At 40.3% G+C, this 19128-nt stretch overlaps 1 protein-coding gene across 12 annotated transcripts in view; it reads left to right on the forward strand.

Moving 5' to 3' along the window:
• Positions 1-1460: 1460 nt before the first annotated feature.
• The window catches only part of SLC25A26 (solute carrier family 25 member 26), a 150929-nt gene continuing 133261 nt past the window's right edge, over positions 1461-19128 (forward strand). For 3 of the 12 annotated variants that reach the window (XM_049863225.1, XM_049863228.1, XM_049863237.1), the window contains exon 1: positions 1466-1756. In XM_049863225.1, coding sequence (XP_049719182.1) covers positions 1724-1756 — 33 coding nt within the window. In that variant the 5' untranslated portion in view covers positions 1466-1723. Of the gene's footprint in view, positions 1757-5122; positions 5251-19128 lie in introns of all 12 variants that reach the window. The other 9 variants (XR_007514477.1, XM_049863234.1, XM_049863229.1 and 6 more) reach the window with 6 other exon arrangements.

Genomic DNA, 19128 nt, shown 5'->3' on the forward strand with positions numbered 1-19128 from the left:
AGTGATGTTCACCTACCCTTATGTAGTCCACTCTCACAATTAATAAGAACTACCTGTGTAACTAATAGGCTATTGCAGAAATGAAAACCAAGTGAGTTCCAAGGAAGGTCATAAAAGATGTTGTGGTTTCTGTCTCATCCTCTCTTGGATCATTCACTCTGGGGAAAGTCAGCTGCCATGTCATGAGGGCACTCAGGCAGACCTACGGAGAGGTTAATGTGGGGGGAACACAGGTTACTTGCTAGTAGCTAGCACAAATTTGCCAGTCATGAGAGTGAGTCACCTTAGAAGTTGCTTTGGAATCTTAGAATCAAGGCTACAGATACAGCCCTGGCTGGCATTGTCACTGCAACCTCACGAGAGACCCTGAGCCTGAACCATTCAGCCAAGCTACCCCCAGATTCCTGATCCACAGAATCTGTGTGAAGTTTTAAATTTGTTGTTTTTAGCTGCTAAATTTTGGGGGTAATTTGTTATGCTACTAAGTAAATTTTTAATCGTGGCTGTGTTGTTAGCTGGAGTTTTGGACTGGGACTTAACCCGAGGACAGTAATGGTGTCTACCTCACAGGGTTATTATAAGGGTTAAACGAGAAAATGTGCATCAGTCACCTAGCACACATCTGAGATGTACCCAGTTCCCACTGAGTCAATTCCGACACGGCGACCCCCTGTGTGTCAGAGTAGAACTGTGTTCCATAAAGTTTTCAATGGCTGATTTTTCAGAAGTAGGTCACTGGACTTGTCATCTGAGATGACTCTGGGTGGACTTGAACTTTCACCTTTGGTTAGCAGCCGAGCATGTTAACCCTTTACACCACTCAAGGACTTCATCAAACTATCTACAGGTAGAGGAATTCCACTTGGAAAACTTGATGGCCAACAATAATAGACAATTATTGAGCTCATGAGCCTTCAGGGTGCAGGTGATCAGGCTGGATACCACCCAGCCACTACATCTGAGATGTAGTTGGCCGTTAATCTATGGAAGCTTACAAAGTATTTATTTAATAAATGTAAAGGCTGGTCTGCTCCAAGAAACGTTAGTTAAGTCCATAATATGTAATGGGCTTCCAGGTGTGCACACCAATACAGAGGTAACAAGATGAGCAAGTAATAAATGAACAAAATAATTTTAAGTGCTATAATTTCCAGACAAGTGCAGGATGGTATGTTTTACGTAAGCAGTAAGAAAGCTTTTGAAGTGTTTTACTACTACTTTATTCAGTAATTTTCTGATAATGAGTTTATTTTACAGTAATTCGGACAAAATTTGTATAGACAAAACCGAGCGTTAAATCATAAAAAACTGAGCTGAAATAACGGTGAACCACATGTCTCCTGAAACTCCTCCTCCCCTCCAGGTCCCTCCCTGCGCAATAGCCACGCCTCTTGCTGCCCTGCTCCCGGCTCCGGAATCCCCGCCAAGGCTTTTTTGCTTCCTGGAGTTCTTCCAATCACAAAGCAGCAGCAGGGAACGGATGGCGCGAAGGGGCGCGAGACTTGGCTCGACCACACCTCCAGGCCCCGCCCCTCCTCCCCAGAGCTCCTACTGGTCCTGCCCCCGCGGCTCGCACGTGCTGTTGTTGTGATTCGACGTCACGTGGCCACGGAAGTGCGGTCCCTCACAGGCCCCTCCTCCAAGATGGCGGCGCCCTGCGCTTGGATCCCGGACCTAGCTTTGCTCAACTGCGAATCAAAGCCTTGACGGGGGATGTGGGATCATGGACTCCCCGGGATTCACGACTTCGCTACTGGTGAGTACGGGGCAGTGGGGTGGGGCGCTCGGAGTGCCCGAGTCTGGGACTGGAGCCCGCGAGGGCTTCTTTGCACGAGTAATACTTTCCGGCTTTGCGCGCCGGACTGTCTTCTGGGTTGCCGGCCGCCACGCCTGGAAGGGAACGCGGGGCTCAGGGGCCGCCGCCCGGCCTCCTGTCAAGGCCACGTCTCTCCCTCCCGAACGCAAGAACGCGAGACAGGTGGGGATGGGGTTGACTCATTCTCTTCCGAAGTTTCAATTACATACTGTAATCACACTCTGAAGAACTTGGGAGTTAAAGGAATATATGTAGCAAAACAAACGAAACTTACTCAGATTGCTCCCAGCCACGTGTGCAAGACTACAGCTGTCATTTTGCTGTATCTCCTTTAAGCTTTGGACAATGACATATCTGTTCATTCATTAAATATAATTAAGCTGCTTGTTTTACTCTAAGTACTCTTCTAGGATTTGGGGAGATAACGATGAACACAAATAGACACGGTGCCTGCGCTTATGGAGTCAATGAAATAGGATTGGCGTTTAATTCCTTAGAAAATCAACCGTTTTAACAACGACGAAAACAAAAAAAGTCCTTTAACAAATATTTTGGAGCTTCTGTCGTGGCAAGTCCAGTAGGGGATACTAGATGCAGCATTGAATAAGGCAGAGATTTACTGTATGTTTTCACTGTGGGAGAGTGGGAAGAAGCAGCCAATAAAAAATTTTTTTTAAAAAGCTTTTTACAGGGAAAATGGAGTCCTAGGGAATTTGTTCATTTGATTATAAGATGTTTGGTGTTGCAGGTGTTGGAGATAATATGGCCAATAAGATAGACCTGCTAACATGGGGCAGGTGGTAGAGACTGAGTAGTGAAATGGCTGTTAGGATGAATGACAGGAGGGCCAGGTTGAGGCTGTTACAGGAATATGTGGAAAGGGTGCCCCAGCCAGACTTGTGGGATGATGACTTTAAATCTCGATTTGTGATTTGCATAAAGTAGGTCTCAGAGATACAATAAAATATGTCACCACTTTAAAGGAGCTTTCCTGTCTAGCTGGTGAGCAATAGTAGTTTTGAGAACTAACATTACTCTGCCAGGAAGTGGGGTAAGTGCTTCACATGTGTTACCCCATTTAATTCTCTCAAGCCATTGAAGCTTGTCTTAGTTTTCCAAATGAAAGAACTGAGGTACAGAGAGGTTTGATAACTTGTCCAAAATCACACAAGTATGTTTAAGTGTTGGTGCTGAGATTCCAGCCCAGGTGGTGTGACTCAGTCCAGGCCCTTAATTACCCCTTAATAAAAACAAACAAACAAAAAACCAAACTCAGTGCCGTCAAGTCGATTCCGACTCATAGCAACCTTACAGGACAGAGTAGAACTGCCCCGCAGAGTTTCTGAGGGGCGCCTGGTAGATTCGAACTGCCGACCCTGTGGTTAGCAGCCACAGTACTTAACCACTACACCACCAGGGTTTCCTAACTCCTTAATACTGTCTCTGAAGCCAGGTAGCAGTGTTAAAAACAGGTGAGTGCTAGAGCTAACAAAAGAAGAATGGCTTTTAAAGTATATCTTATTCGAGTGTGATACACGTGCAAAAGAGTATACTTTTTTTTAGTGTAGTTACAAAAGGTAAAATTAGGATTGGGCTGGAAGTTTCAAGGCAGTTAGATTATCATTCAGCACTCCATTTGTCTGCTACATACTCTGCCCACTGGGTGCTGTGATAGCCGTTGGAGATTGTCCTCGTTATTTCGTGCAAATTCAGAGTGTTAGCTTCAGGGGAAAGCTTTCTTTCTCAGGTGGCTCTGGGGGAAGGCCCTTGTCATCAATCTTCTCCTGGACTAGGAGCTTCTCAGTGCAGGAACCACAGGTTCAAAGGATGAGTTCTTCTCCTGACGTTACTTTCTTGGTGGTATTAGGTTCCCGTTTCTCTCTGCTTGCTTCTTCTATATCTCAAAATAGATTGGCTCAAGACGCAATCCAGTCTTGTAGACTGAGTCCTGCCTCATTAACATAACTGCCACTAATTCCATCTCATTAACATCATATAGGATTTACTAACACACAGGAAAATCACATCAGATGATGAAATGATGGACAGTCACACAATACTGGGACTCATCGCCTGGCCAAATTGATACATATATTTTTGGAGGACACAATTCAATCCATGACAGAGACAGAGTGGCAGACAAACCAAACCTCATCTTAAGTGAGGGGAGAAAGGCCAACAAATAAAACAGTTGCAGCATGCATGTGATAAGTGCTATGAGAGAAATGAACTGTGGGTGTGCTCTGCAGGTTCAAGTATAGGCAGCCCTCATTTTGTGTGGTAGTGTGGGTCTGTAAAATGACTGTGTACACTGAAACCTTGCAAAGTGATCTTAATAATTGGTAGAAGAAAGTACAATTATTACATGACCTGTAAAAATTTTTGTCAAAACATTAGAAACTCACTGGGGGTTATAAATGTATAGGGAAATGAAAAAAAAGTGTAGTAAAACTAATATCAAATACACTCTAATTTAAACATTAGAAATATTAACTTATTTCTTTGTAAAAATTTTACCAAAGGTGATTTGAACAGTACGTACCTTCTTCTTGTCATAGAGTTGACACTACAGAGCAAGCATTTTTCTGTACCTTGGTGAATTGTCATACTGCTTTCTAAGTTTGGATCAACTTCCAATATGTTATCCTTTGTGTTTTCATTGTCGTGAAATACACCTGAGAAGTCCTTTAATATGTAGCTTTTTGCTGGCGTCGCTTTCTCTGAGACACCTTCATCCTTTTTGTCATACCCACTTTGCTCATTTATGTTTGCCTTCAGTAATTTCCTCAGACTGCTTATCAGAAGTCTCGGACAGCAGCAGTGTCAGTATTTCCATGGTCAGTGATTTTTTTTATGCTTGATTTGAATTTCATTTTCAGTGTTAACCACTTTTCATTTCTTTGTTGTCCTTTCATCTTTGTTGGTCAATTTCCTCTTTCAATTATCTGTTTTTGTAAAATGTCATGTGGGTTTTTCACTGGAAGACAAGGAGGTAACAGAACTATGCTTTGCTGTTTGTGCATGAAACGAATAACAGGTGGGCAGTGACCAGTCACAGAAAGACTTTGAAAGTGATGTAGTTGGCGACCGATCATGATGAGCGTCTGTTACTTACACAGTAGTTGGTGAACTGAAGAGCTAGTGGCGACGTTTGCATTTTATGCACTTACGGTTACTGTGCTAATTAAAATTTCAACGATGTTGTTGGGGGGCTGGTGTTATTTAGGCAGCCTTTGATAACCGAAATTCACGCATGTTGCGAAACAAGGACTGTTTGTAATTTTTTTTTCTTTTTTCTTTCCTTAGTTCGGTGGTTCTGAAAAGTCTGGCTGGTTGTGTCACCTGGGGAACTTTTTCCTAATGCTCGTGTTGTATCTTCACGTTGGACCTACCCTTCTGCTGAGAACCACGGGCAGAAGGGGACTTGCCGGATGGTATGGGTTCGGCTGCTAGGGGCTCTTAGATGGGGTGAAGAAATCGATGTCCCCTGAAACCGTGGTCCCCAAACCCCTGCCCCTGCTACGCTGGCCTTCGAAGCATTCAGTTGATTCATTGGATGTTTTTAAGGGAGGTTTTCTGTGTTTTTTTGCCCCAAATCATTCTTTTCCGGAGAGTAGCCTCCTAGTTTTAGGAATAAAGGGAAGTTAGCATCTGATGATGAAGCATTACCTCCACATCTTTAAGGGCTTGGGAGTTATGCTTCACATATACAGGGTTGCTCTTTGGGACTCGTTTCCTTCTGGCATGCAATCTGAGAGTGGTTAAATAGTTTTCCTAAGGAGACCCAGTTGAGAGTGAATCCAGGTCTGTCTGTCTAACGCCAAAGCTGTGGCCTTAGACAATATTTAAGCTGAAAGAACTTCTGACGAAATGGGAGGAACAGTCAAGTTACATTCTAGAACCGCTATTGCGTTCTTAAAAATAGTCTGTGCTGATTAGCAGAGGTTATCTGGGGAAGGTACCTTGAATATACCAAGGAAACTGTCAGTGTAGCTGTGGAATGTCAAGAAGAATAGCAGCAGACAGGTAACACTGGCTTTCAGCTGTCAGAAGTGCTGTAGCACACCAGAACAGGGACAACCAGACAGTGACGTACTGCAGTTTTTTCCTGAACATTTAATCTTTTTACAGAGTCTTTTCTTGTGATCTCACATTTTCATTTGATGTGGCTGAAAGTGATACATCTGAAGGATTTTAATGTCAGGCATGATTAGTATGGAAATTGAGATGTAAACAAAATTATATGGAGGAGTCAAGAAAGTATCATTTAATTCTGACTGGGATGATTGGGAAAGGCTTTATAAGGGATGTAGCATTTGGTCACAGCCCGAAGAGCAGACAGAATTTTGGCAGCTGTGTGTATGTGTACGTGGTGGCAAGGGACAGGTGGCCTGCTGGCTGCACTAGTCAAGAGACAAGGGAGATAGGAAGGGCATTCCAGCCTGAAGGGAAAACCTAAGCAGAAGCACAGAAGTGAGGAGTATCTAGACGTGTTTGGGAAACAGAGCGGTCAGATTGGATGACGCTCAAGATCCATAGGAGTTTGTGAAACAAAAACTGGAGAGACAGTTTATGGTCTGTGGGTTGAAGTTCTCAGTGACTTTTTTACTGAGTCTGTCCTGTAGGGTCGCTATGAGTCGGAATCAACTCGACGGCACTGGGTGGATTACTATATACCAAATGCCACTGGTGAATTAGGTTGTTTTTTGTTGGGTGGGGTATTAATTTTTAATAGCTTTACCTTTATATCTTTGTAATATTATTATGAAACTTAAGTGGTACAAAAATTAACAAGGCTGTTAAAATATTTCTTATCCTTGAGTCCCTTTCCACAGAGGTAATAACTTACAACACTTGAGTGTATATGCTTTTAGACTTCTAATCATGCATATACAAATACATATAAAATTTTTAAAAAGTGGGATTATACAACATATATGCTATAGCTTACTTGATTAAGAATATAATGTATATCTGTTTCAGTGCCATGAATATAGGTTGACCTCATTCTTTTAAAGGCTGTGTAGCAATCCATTATGTGTAAAGATACAATTTATTTAACGAGACTCTGCTGGATAAACCTTTAGGTTGTTTCCAGTTTTCTGCTATTACAAACAGTGCTGTAGTAAACATGCTTATATATTTGTGCATTTATTTCTGTGGAAGAAATATTAGAAATAAAATAGCTGATCAAAGAGTTTGAAAATTTAGGATTTTGATATTACCAGAATGTCCTCCAAAAAGATTATAATTTGTTCCCACCATTAACACCCATAACTATTCTTCATTTTTTAAATCTTTTCTAATAGGGAATTTTTTTTTTTAATTCTATTCATTATTGTGTTTTAAGTGAAAGTTTACAACTCAAGTCAGTCTCTCATTCAGAAACTTACATGCACCTTGCTACGTAACCCTAGCTGCTCGCTCCATAATGAGACAGCACACTCCTCTTCTCCACCCTGTATTCCCGTGTCCATTCATCCAGCTCCAGTCCCCCTCTGCCTTTTCATCTCACCTCCAGGCAGGAGCTGCCCAAATAGTCTCACGTGTCTACTTGAGCCGGGAATCTCACTCCTCACCAGTATCATTTTCTGTCTTATCGTCCAGTCCAATCCCTGTCTGAAGAGTTGGCTTTGGGAATGGTTCCAGTCGTGGGCTAACAGAGGGTCCAGGGTCCATGACTCCTGCAGTCCCTCCAGTCTCAGTCAGACCATTAAGTCTGGTCTTTTTAGGAGAATTCGAGGTCTGTATCCTACTGTTCTCTTTGTCCATCAGGAATTCTCTGTTGCATTCCCTTTCAGGGCAGTTATTGGTGGTAGCTGGGCAGTCATCGGTGGTAGCCGGTACCATCTAGTTCTTCCAGCCTCAGGCTGATGGAGTCTCTGGTTTATGTGGCCCTTTCTGTGTCTTGGGCTCATGTTTACTTTGTGTCTTTGGTGTTTTTCATTCTCCTTTGCTCCAGGTGGGTTGAGACCAACTGATGCATCGTAGATGGCTGCTTGGTAGCTTTTAAGATCCCAAACTCCACTTACCAAAAGGGGATGCAAAACGTTTTCCTAATATATTTTGTTTTGGCAGTTGACTTAGATGTCACCTGAAACCATGGTCCCCAGACCTCCATCCCTGCTACTCTAGCCCTCGAAGCATTTGGTTGTATTCAGGAAACTTCTTAGCTTTTAGTTTAGTCCAGTTGTGCTAACCTCTCTTATATTGTGTGTTGTCTTTGCCTTCACCTAAAATAGTTCTTGTCTACTGTCTAATTAGTGAATACCCCCTCCCTCCCTACCCTCATAACCATTAAAGAATATTTTCTTCTGCATTTAAACTTTTTTCTTGAGTTCATATAAAAGTGGTCTCATTTCATGCAGCATAATGCCTTCCAGGTTCCTTCATGTTATGAAATGTTTCACGGATTTGTCGTTGCATAGTTTTCTGTTACGTGAATATACCATAATTTATTTATCCATTCATCCGTTAATGGACACTTTGGTTGCTTCCACCTTTCTGCTATTGTAAACAGTGCTGCAGTGAACATGGGAGTGCATATATCCGTTTGTGTAAAGGCTCTTATTTCTCTAGGATATATTCTAAGGAGTGGAATTGCTGGATCTTATGGTAGCTCTATTTCTAGCTTTTTTTAAGGAAATGGCCAAATCGATTTCCAAAGTGATTGTACCATTTTACATTCCCACCAGCAGTGTATAAGTGTTCCAATCTCTCCACAACCTCTCCAACATTTATTATTTTGGATTAATGCCAGCATTGTTGGGGTGAGATGAAATCTCATTGTAGTTTTGATTTGCATTTCTCTGATGTCTAATGATCATGAGCATTTCCTCTTGTATCTGTTAGCTGCCTGAACAGGTGAAGTGCCTGTTCATATCCTTGGCCCATTTTTTAATTGGGTTATTTGTCTTTTTGTTGTTGAGTTTTTACAGCATCATGTATATTTTAGAGATCAGACGCTGATTGGATTTGTCATAGCCAAAAACTTTTCCCCAGTCTGTAGGTAGTCCTTTTACTCTTTTGGTGACGTCTTTGGATGGGTGTAAGTGTTTCATTTTTAGGAGCTTCCAGTTATCTAGTTTCTCATCTGGTATTTGTGCATTTTTAGTAATGTTTTATATACTGTTTATGCCATGTATTAGGGCTTCTAGCATTGTCCCTATTTTTTCTTCCATGATCTTTATTGTTTTAGATTTAATAATTTAGGTCTTTAGTCCATTTTGAGTTAGGTTTTGTGTGTGGTGTTAGGTATGGGTTTTGTTTCATCTTTTTGCAGATGGATATTCAGTTATGCCAGCACCATTTGTTAAAGAGACTATCTTTTCCTCATTTAACAGACTTTGGGCCTTTGTCAAATATCAGCTGCTCATATGTGATTTGATTTATGTCTAGATTCTCAATTCTGTTGCATTAGCCTGTGTATCTGTTGTACCAGTTCCAGGCAGTTTTGACTACTGTGGCAGTATAATAGGTTCTAAAATCAGGTAATGTGAGGCCTCCCATTTTGTTCTTCTTTTTCAGTAATGCTTTACTTATCTGGGGCTCCTTTCCCTTCCATATGAAGTTGGTGATTTGTTTCTCCATCTCATTAAAAAATGCCATTGAAATTTGGATCGGGATTACATTGTATCTATAGATCGGTTTTGGTAGAACAGACATTTTCACAATATTGAGTGTGTCTCTAGAAATTTGTCCTTTAGGTTTTCAAATTTGTTAGAGTATAATTTTTCACAGTAATCTGATATGATGCTTTTAATTTCAGTTGGGTCTCCTGTAATATTGCCCATCTCATTTCTTATTCAGGTTATTTTCTTCCTCTCCTGTTTTTCTTTTGTTAGTTTGGCCAGTGGTTTATCAATTTTGTTGCTCTTTTCAAAGAACCAGCTTTTGGTCTTGTTAATTCTTTCAGTTGTTTTTCTGTTCTCTCTTTCATTTAATTCTGTAGTAATTTTTCTTATTTGCTTTCTTCTGGCACCCGAGGGTTTCCTTTGTTGCTTTCTCTCTATTTGTTCAAGTTTTAGGGGTAATTCTTTGATTTTGGCCATTTCTTCTTTTTGGACATGTGCCTTTATTGCTATAAATTGATCGGTACACTGCTTTATCTGTGTCCCAAAGGTTCTGGTAAGAAGTGTTTTCATTCTCCTTGGATTCTACGAGTTTCTTTATTCCATCCTTTATTTCTTCTATAACCCAATTGTTTTTTAGGAAGGTGTTGTTCACTTTCCGTGTGTTTGATTTCTTTCCCCTGCTTTTTCTGTTATTGATTTCTAATTTTATGGCTTTATGGTTAGAGAAGATGCTTTGTAATGTTTTGATGTTTTGGGTTCTTTTAAGGCTTGCTTTATGACCTAATATGTGATCTGTTCTGGAGAATATTCCATGTGTATTGGAAAAGAAAGCGGCTGCTGTTGTGTGGGGTGTTCTGTATATGTCTATGAGATTGAGTTGGTTGATTGTAGCATTTAGATCTTCCATGTCTTTATTGAGCTTCTTTCTAAATGTTCTGTCCTTCACCGAAAGTGATGTATTGAAGTATTGTACTATTATTGTGGAGCTGCCTATCTCTCTTTTCAGTGCTGTTAGAGTTTTATGTATTTTGAAGCCCTGTTGTTGGGTGTGTAAGTATTTATTATGGTTATATCCTCCTGGTATATTGACCCTTTAATCATTATATAGTGCCCTTCCTTATCCTTTGTGGTGGATTTAATTTTAAAGTCTATTTTGTCAGAAATTAATATTGCCACTCCTGCTCTTTTTTGATTGTTTTTTGCTTGATATGTATTTTTTTCCATCCTTAGAGTTTGTTCGTGTCTCTAAGTCTAAGGTGTGTCTCTTGTAGGCAGCATATAAACAGGTAATTTTTTTTTTATGCATTCTGCCATTCTCTGTCTCTTTATTGGTGCATTTAGTCCATTTACATTCAGCATAATTATGGATAGGTATGAGTTTAGTGCTGTCATTTTGATGTCTTTTTTTGTGTGTTGTTGACAGTTTCTTTTTCTCACTTAATTTTTTGTGCTGAGTAGTTTTTCTTTGTATATTGTCTTTTCCTCTTTTTCATTGTTGTTGATTTTGTTTTTGCTGGGTCTTTATGTTTTTCTCGTATTTTGTTTTGATGTGTAGGGTTGTTAGTCTCCTTTGTGGTTACCTTAATATTTACTCCTATTTTTCTAAGTATAAACCAAAGTTTTATCTCTTTATATTACCTGGACTTCCTCTCCATATGAAATAGCTGTGACTACATGTTTTAGTTCCTCTTTATTGATTTGATGTTGTCATCTCTTATATAATAACATCTCTGTTTCCCTGTTTTGAGCATTTTCTTATTTTGATTTATTTTTGTGATTTCTCTATATGGGTTGATATCTGGTTGCTCTGTCTTGTGTTCTAGTGTTGGGTTGATATCTGATGTTACTGATTTTCTAACCAGAGGAGTCCCTTTAGTATTTCTTATAGTTTTGGTTTGGTTTTTGCCAATTCCCTAAACTCCTGTTCATCTGAAAATGTTCCAATTTTGCCTTCATATTTGAGAGACAGTTTTGCTGGATATATGATTCTTGGTTGGCAATTTTTTTCCTTCAAGGAATATGTCATCCCATTGGCTTCTTGCCTGCATGGGTTTCTGCTGAGTAGTCCAAGCTTATTCTTATTGACTCTCCTTTGTAGGTGACTTTTCATTTATCCCTAGCCACTCTTGAAATTCTCTCTTTAACTATGGTTTTGGCAAGTTTGGTTATAATATGTCTTGGTGACTTTCTTTTGGGATCTGCCTTTCGTGGAGTTTGATGAGCATCTTGGATAGATATCTTCTTGTCTTTCACAATATCAGGGAAGTTTTCTGCTGACAAATCTTCAACAATTCTTTCTGTATTTTCTGTTCTCCCTCCCTGTTCTAGTACTGCAGTCACTCATAGGTTATTTCTGTTGATAGTGTCTCACATGATTCTTAAGGTTTCTTCATTTTTAAAAATTCTTTTATCGGGTTTTTCTTCGTATATATTGGTGCCAAGAGTTCTGTCTTCATTCTCACTAATTCTGACTTCCATATCCTCAATTCTGCTTCTCTGACTTTCTATTGAGTTGTCTAATTCTGAAATTTTATTGTTAATCCTCTGAATTTCTGTTTGTTGTCTCTCTATGGATTTTTGCAGCCTATTAAATTTTTCACTGTGCTCTTCAGTAACCTTCTTAATTTCCTCGACTGCTTTATCTCTGTGTTCCTTGGCTTGTTCTGCGTATTCCCTGATCTGCTTCCTGATCCCTTGAGTTCTGTATATTAATCTTTTGTATTCTACCTCTGACAATCCCAGAAATATCTCTTTGCCTGGAAGATTCCTTGATTCATTGTTTTGGGAGCTTGTTGAAGCAGTTATGGTCTGTGATTTGATATTGAGTGTTGTCTCCAGCCATCTATAAGTTATTAATTTATTTTATGTTTGCTTACTGTGTCCTAGCTTCCTTCTTTGTTTTGTTTTGATGTGCCCAAGTAGGCTGCTTGAGTGAAATAGTTTGATTATTGGTGCCTTTGAAACTCTAATGTCCTGTCACCAGTTGGCTAGAGCTGTTACCAGGTATATGAGCCCAGGAGTCCATTCAGTTTTCTTGTATGGATTCAGCTCAGGTCACCAAGGGTGTGGTGCAGGCTTTCACCTACAGTCTCAGAGGAGCAGGGGTGATTGTTGCAGGCACAAGTATCTAGCTGCAGCAGGGGGTCATGCTCTGAGCAAGGCAGGGAGCTGACAACCGTCCCCCCAGTGTCTGAGGAAAGCGAGTCCCTTTCCCTAGAGCGAACAGGTGGGTGGGTGGGCTCTGCAGCTGGACCATGGACACCCAATTCTTTTGATTGTAAGGACTGAGAGACACCACTTATCCTTGGACCCCTGTCACGGGTGGCTAGGTGGCATGGGTGCAGCAACCAGTCCTCAGACCCAGATGTGGGTAGGTGAGGACCCTGCTTAATAGGCAGAGTGGTCTCAAACGTCAAAAACCCCGCCTTTCTACCACACAGCTGAAACAGTTGAAGTCAGACTTCAGGCACATACACCATTGCACTGTGCCAAGGAGAGCTTAAGCTGCTGAAATGGGCCCACAATAGTCCATGCAGGGGGAAAGGTGTTCAAAGTCTGTGGACTGCTTATGCCTATGCCTAGGTAAAGGAGCCATTTCTGCCCTGAGTTCCCAGCTTAGGGAAGCCTGCAGATTATTTTTTCCCCATTGTTGAATTGTTCCTTCTCCAAGGCTAGGAGAATGGCTCAGGACGCACAGCAGGACCTATCTCAGGCCCAGGGACAGTGACTGCCACTGAAGGTGGTTCGGAGGTGTGGGGAGCTGAAGCAGAGGGAGGAGGGATAAGATAAATGGGAGAGAGTTCTTTTGAAAGGGATGCTTTCTGGTCCACGCTGTAAATTAGATGCAGGTACTTTCCTTTTGCCTAGAGTGCTGTTCTTCATTGATTCTGGTGGCACGAGTAGACTCTGTGCTGCTTGATCTCACCTGCTGTGGAAAATGCATCCCAAATGTTACCACCAGCCCCACCGTGGTCTTCTCAGGGGATCGGGCCTGTGGGGTGCTGATGTCCACCGAGCCAGGTCTGGCAACTCCTCGCTGCTTCTGAACTGTCTCTCCCTCCTCCTTCTGCTCAGTCTGATTTCTTAACTTTGCCTTTGATATTCAGGGCTCTTAGCTTGTCATATATGCAGCTAATTCACTTGTTTTTTCAGGACTTTGTTGTAAGAGGGACCACCAGAGGCATCTAACTACTCTACCATCTTGGCCCCGCCTCCAGGAAAATGTTTTGTTTTTATTTGATGATTAATGATGAGGAAGCATATTTGCATATTTTTGTTAGCCATTTATATTTGTTGTTAAGGAATTGCTTGGTCTGGTCTTTTGCTTTTTTTTTTTCCTATTCAGCATAGCTTTTAAGTTCATTTTTAGTGCTTTCTAAAATATGGATAAAGCCCAATTGCTGTTGAGTTGAGTTGAAGTCATGGTGACCCAAGTGCATCAGAGTAGAACTGTGCTGCATAAGGTTTTCTGTGGCTGGCTTTTCGGCAGTAGATTGCCATGCCTTTCTTCTGAGATGACTCTTGGTGGACTCGAACCTCCAGCCTTTGAGTTAGTAGCTGAGTGCATTAACCCCTTGTACCACCCAGTGACTCCCTTTATTATAGTCATTAATTCATTTATTCTTTAAATAATTATTGAGTGCCTCCTAAGTGCTGCTGCTGGGAACATTGGTGAACAAAACCGCTATGGATCTACAGTCTAGTGGAACAGACAGATGTTGAACTGATGGTTGGATGCTCAGCTGTGTAATAAAATTTGTGATCACTGCTATAGAAACAACACCATGACCATACCCACCCATTGCTGTCAAGGCAATTCTGACTCATAGTGATCCTACAGGACAGAGTAGAACTGTCCCACAGGGTTTCTAAGGAGCACCTGGTGGATTCGAACTGCCTACCTTTTGGTTAGCAGCCATAGCACTTAACCACTATGCCACCAGGGTTTCCATGGAAACAACAGGAAGTTATAAACCTAGCCTGGGGAGTTAGGGAACACCTGTAGAACTTATTGAAGTGAGGAAGATCATACAACTTGGAAGAAAAGAGGGATCAAAGTGGTAAGAAGGTACCAAGCAGAGGGCCAATAGTGGTGGCTGACGGTAGAGAGGCTGGGGTCTAGAACTTCCAGACCCCTGTACGTAGTGCTAGGATTACGTTCTTTATCCTAAGGGCTATTGGAAAGTATGGAGGATGGATAGCTGGAGAGTGGTAAGGTGAAATTTGCGTTGTACAAAGATGACTGCCATCTTTGTACAATGTAAAGGGGTCAAGGAACACTACAGGGAGAATGAATGAGGGATGGGGAAGAAGACCAGTATCACAGGAAGCAGAGGCAGCCATCTGCAATGAGGAGGTTGGTGGTTAAAATCACTGGTGGCCCTTTGTTGTGGAGGGAACTAAGAATGTCAGGCTTTGATGGGAGGGGTGTTTCCCCTGAGAAGCCATGTTAATGTTCTGGCTGGTTCCTTTTAGGTGTCTTTTAGGCCAACGGCCTTTGAGGATTATGCTCAGTTAAATTATTCAAATGGTTTGGTTTTTTCCTGTAGCTGGGCAGCAGTGGTTTTTTTCTCTGTTGTTGTTATTGTCCTAGCCTCCTTTCGAGAAAAAATGTTTTATAGTATGTAAGCCTGACCTTTTTCAGCTGAGTAATTTGAAAGCACTAATTAGACACTCCCTCTCAATAGTCTGGCAGCACTTTTCACCTTTATTAACTTAAGGTAGAGATATGTATTTTATCTTATATTCTTGAGGTCGAGATATAAAAGGCACAAATTAGGTAAAGAGAAGCAAGCAGAGACATGGGAAGTTAAATTATTATGCTGTGGTGAGGCTCGCTGGTTATCTGGGTAATGTTCTATTTCTTCAGATTTTGCCTAATTCATAACTTAAGATTTTTCAGCATAAGCTACCTTAAATCTTGAATCTAATCATTTACTAATCAAAACTATTTTGATAAATGATTTTTTTTTTTTAATCTTCAGCAAGCTTTATTTCGCTTGAGTCAAGCAAAAGGAGTCAGTGGGGCTTTAAGTCTCTCCAAAAGACTGACTCCGATAAGTGACCTTAAAACAAACTTCTCAGGCTAAAGAATAAAAGAATTTGGTAGAAAACCTTAGAGTTCCTTAGAATTCAGTTGATTCTGACTTGTATATTTTGTATATAACTGTACAAAATAATATTTGATATAAAGTTATAAGCATTCCTTAGCTGTCTTAGCTATCTAGTGCTGCTATAACAAATACCACAGTGGGTGGCTTTAACAAACAGAAATTTATTATCTCACAGTTTAGGAGGCTAGAAGTCTGAATTCAGGGTGCCAGCTCTAGGGAAGGCTTTCTCTCTCTGTCGGCTCTGGGGGAAGGTTCTTGTTCCTGGTTCCTTGGAGATATTCATGTGGTGTGGCATCTAACTTCCCCCATCTCTGCTTGCTTCTCTTTGTCTGATTTGCCCCTTTTATATCTCAAAGGTGATTGGCTTAAAACACACCCTATACTGATATGATCTCTTAACAAAGAAAACCCATTCTCAAATGGGATTATAACCACAGGTATAAGGATTAGGATTTAATTCAAACCATAACCAAAACCATTGGAGTTGATTCCAATTTATAGCGACCCTATAGGGTTTCCATGGCTGTAAATCTTTATGGAAGCGGACTGCCACATCTTTCTTCTGTAGAGTGGCTGGTGGGTTCCAATTACCACCTTTTCAGTTAGCAGCCGACTGCTTTAACCACTGTGCCACCAGGGGTCTTTGTCAGTCCCTAACAGTGGCTAAATATATAGGTATTCTTATTCAGGTTTTCTGTTAGCTGTTCTTTTTTTTTTTTTCTTTTTCCCCAGTCTCATGAATTTAAATGGCATTTAGGGTATAGAAGTTTGAAATCCACAGGCACAATTAATAACTATTGATTCATGTTTTACTAGATGCGTAGATTGGATCTGGTCATTTGATTCTCAGAAGATAAGAATTCTGATGAAAGAAGGGTTAGAGAATCAATGCATGCGGAGTAGCCAAATAGATTAAAACAGTAATTATCTTATTGATAACAATTTAGCAGTAGAGAGCGAGCACCTCTCTGAACCTTCTCCTAAGATTAAAGAGAAAATTAGAATGAAGTGCAGCATATTTTTAAAGAATCCACTCTTATCAGACATTCTCACCAGGATTTTATTCTTTCCATTCTTTGAGAAAATAAAGAAGGCAAAATATTTTATTTACATACTGAATTTCATAACATCCTTAAAGAAGTAAGAAAAATCTTGGAAAAAGTTGACTTTTTTACTTTTCAGCGTTACCTGTAAATCTTTTCCCATGACTTAGAAAGCCCACCTTTATATCCAGAAAGAAATCCTACCTTTTTTTTTTTTTTAATTGTCCTTTTTCTGCCACTTGGTGGTTCTCTACTGCCATATCACTGAGCTTTTTGATGACATCTTTTTAGTTCGTTCTCGTTAGGCCTTTATGATCTTTGAGGTTCTTTCATGTCTTTCAGGCCGATCATATGTAAAGAGTATTAATGTGTAAGGTAGTATAAACTACTTTTTAATAATTTACCTGTTGTTGTTAGTTTCCATTGAGTTGTTTCTGACTCATAACGACCCTGTGTACAGCAGAGCGAAACACTGCCTGGTCCTGTGCCATCCTCACAATCGTTGCTATGTTTGAGCCCATCATTGCAGCCACCTTGTCAAACCATCTTGTTGACAGCCTTCCTCTTTTTTGCTGACCCTCTACTTTACCAGGCAAGATGTCCTTCTCCAGGGCCTGCTCCCTCCTGATAACATGTCCAAAGTATGTGAGATGAAGTCTTACCATTCTTGCTTCTAAGGAGCATTCTGGCTGTACTTCTCTCAAGACAGATTTCCTCGTTCTTCTCCTCAGTCCATGGTACATTCAGTATTCTCCATCACCCTAATTCAAAGGCATCAATAATTCTTTGGTCATCCTTTTTTATTGTCCAGCTTTTGCATGCATACGAGACGGTTGAAAATACCATGGGTTGGGTCAGACGTGCCTTTGTCCTCAAAGTGACATCTTTGCTTTTTAAACATGTAAGAGTTCACTGGCTGATGTTTTAAGAAGTAGGTCACCAGGTCCTTCTTCCTAGCGCGCCTTAGTCTGGAAGTTCTGCTGAAGCCTCTCCACCGTGGGAGGTAGTGCTGGTATTTGAGATGCCGGTGGCACAGCTTCCAGCACCACAGCGACGTGCAGGCCACCACGGTACGACAGACTGACAGAGGGGTGGCTGGTTAATTTAAAAACAGGCAATACTGGATTTCTCATCGAAGTAGTTTCATTTTTCCAGTTTATTATTACGGTGGTTTTATGATAAATGACAAGTAGAACAGAGTGTTTCTTAGGTACTTTGTGCCACGTGGGTATTTTGTAAACTCAAATGATGATAACAATTGATCAGTTTGAACTTTGCCTGTATGTGTGAATAGTAGTATATTCATATGGTTCAAAACCCAAAAGATAGGAACAGTTAGCAACTTAGTTTAAAATTTACTATGTAGTAACTACAGGTAATCTCCAATTTAGCCTGTATTCAAGTTAAGGATGAACCTCACTTAAAACCATCCGTTGCAGCATGTAATTTGCTGATGTTATCATTCTCATGCCAATCCCCAAAGACAAAGATTGGATTTTTAAAGATATTGATAATAAAAGGCAATAATAATGAAAATTAAACAGAAACTGAGGTATTCGACTTAAGTCAGAACCAACTTAGGACGGAGTTGTTGGAACGGAGCCCTGCTGTAAGTCAGGGACTACCTGTACATCTCTTTATGGAGAGTTTCCTCTTTGTAGTTCTTCCGTCTTTGCTTATCGTAAACTGGTTTTAATTCACGACTTTAACTGATGCCTTTTTACCTTGCGTAATTGACCTTTCTTTGACATTGTCTCTGTGTTTATATTTTTCTGAATTTCCTTCTGCTTTGACTAAGGCGTAACTAGTTTTTAAAATATTTTATTTCTGCTTCACCGTAATCACGATATATGCATTTAGTTTTTAAAGTACCACATAGTGTCTCTTGGGAGATGACTGATTTGGGTCAGGTTTTAATGTCCTCTAACTCTTTCTTTTTCCTTTACTAATTTTAAAAATTATCAAGGAATTTCAAATATGCACAAAGTAGAGAATATTATGTGGATCCTTAGCTGTGTGATTTTTAAAATATGGTTCTCGACTCACAAGGATAATTAGCTGTTTCAAAATGCAAGTCTCAAAAAAAAGTTCTTAATGCAGATTTGCTACTCAGTTATAAAAAGATAAAAATATAACACTTGAGCTGATATGGAAAGATAGTCAAAATAAATTGTTGCATGGAAATATATACTCATAGTTGCTTGTATATGCTTAAAGAAACTCTGGAAGAATACAACAGGAAGCTAACAAAAGTGGTTATTTGAATTTTGGGGAATTAGTCAAATGGAGAACGGGTGGGAAGGAGACTTTGAGCTCTTTGCCTTTGAGATTTTTTTCTTTTTACCTTTTTTGGACATTGTGAACACTATGTAAAAAAAAATTTAAAAATAAAGTTTAATATAAAATTCAGTATTTGAAAATACAGCATGGTAATGGTTATTTTCCTAAGAAAATCTCCAGCTTTTGGTAGAAGTTGCTTTGACTACGCTAAAGTTGTTCGTACACGGAGAAGTACAAGCAATATCTTGTAAAGATTACCTTCTTCCTATCCCCATTCCTAAAATGCAGGGAGTTTATTGTAA

Source organism: Elephas maximus, chromosome 20, assembly GCF_024166365.1.
Source record: "Elephas maximus indicus isolate mEleMax1 chromosome 20, mEleMax1 primary haplotype, whole genome shotgun sequence".
In the NCBI taxonomy this organism is placed as follows: Eukaryota; Metazoa; Chordata; class Mammalia; order Proboscidea; family Elephantidae; genus Elephas; species Elephas maximus.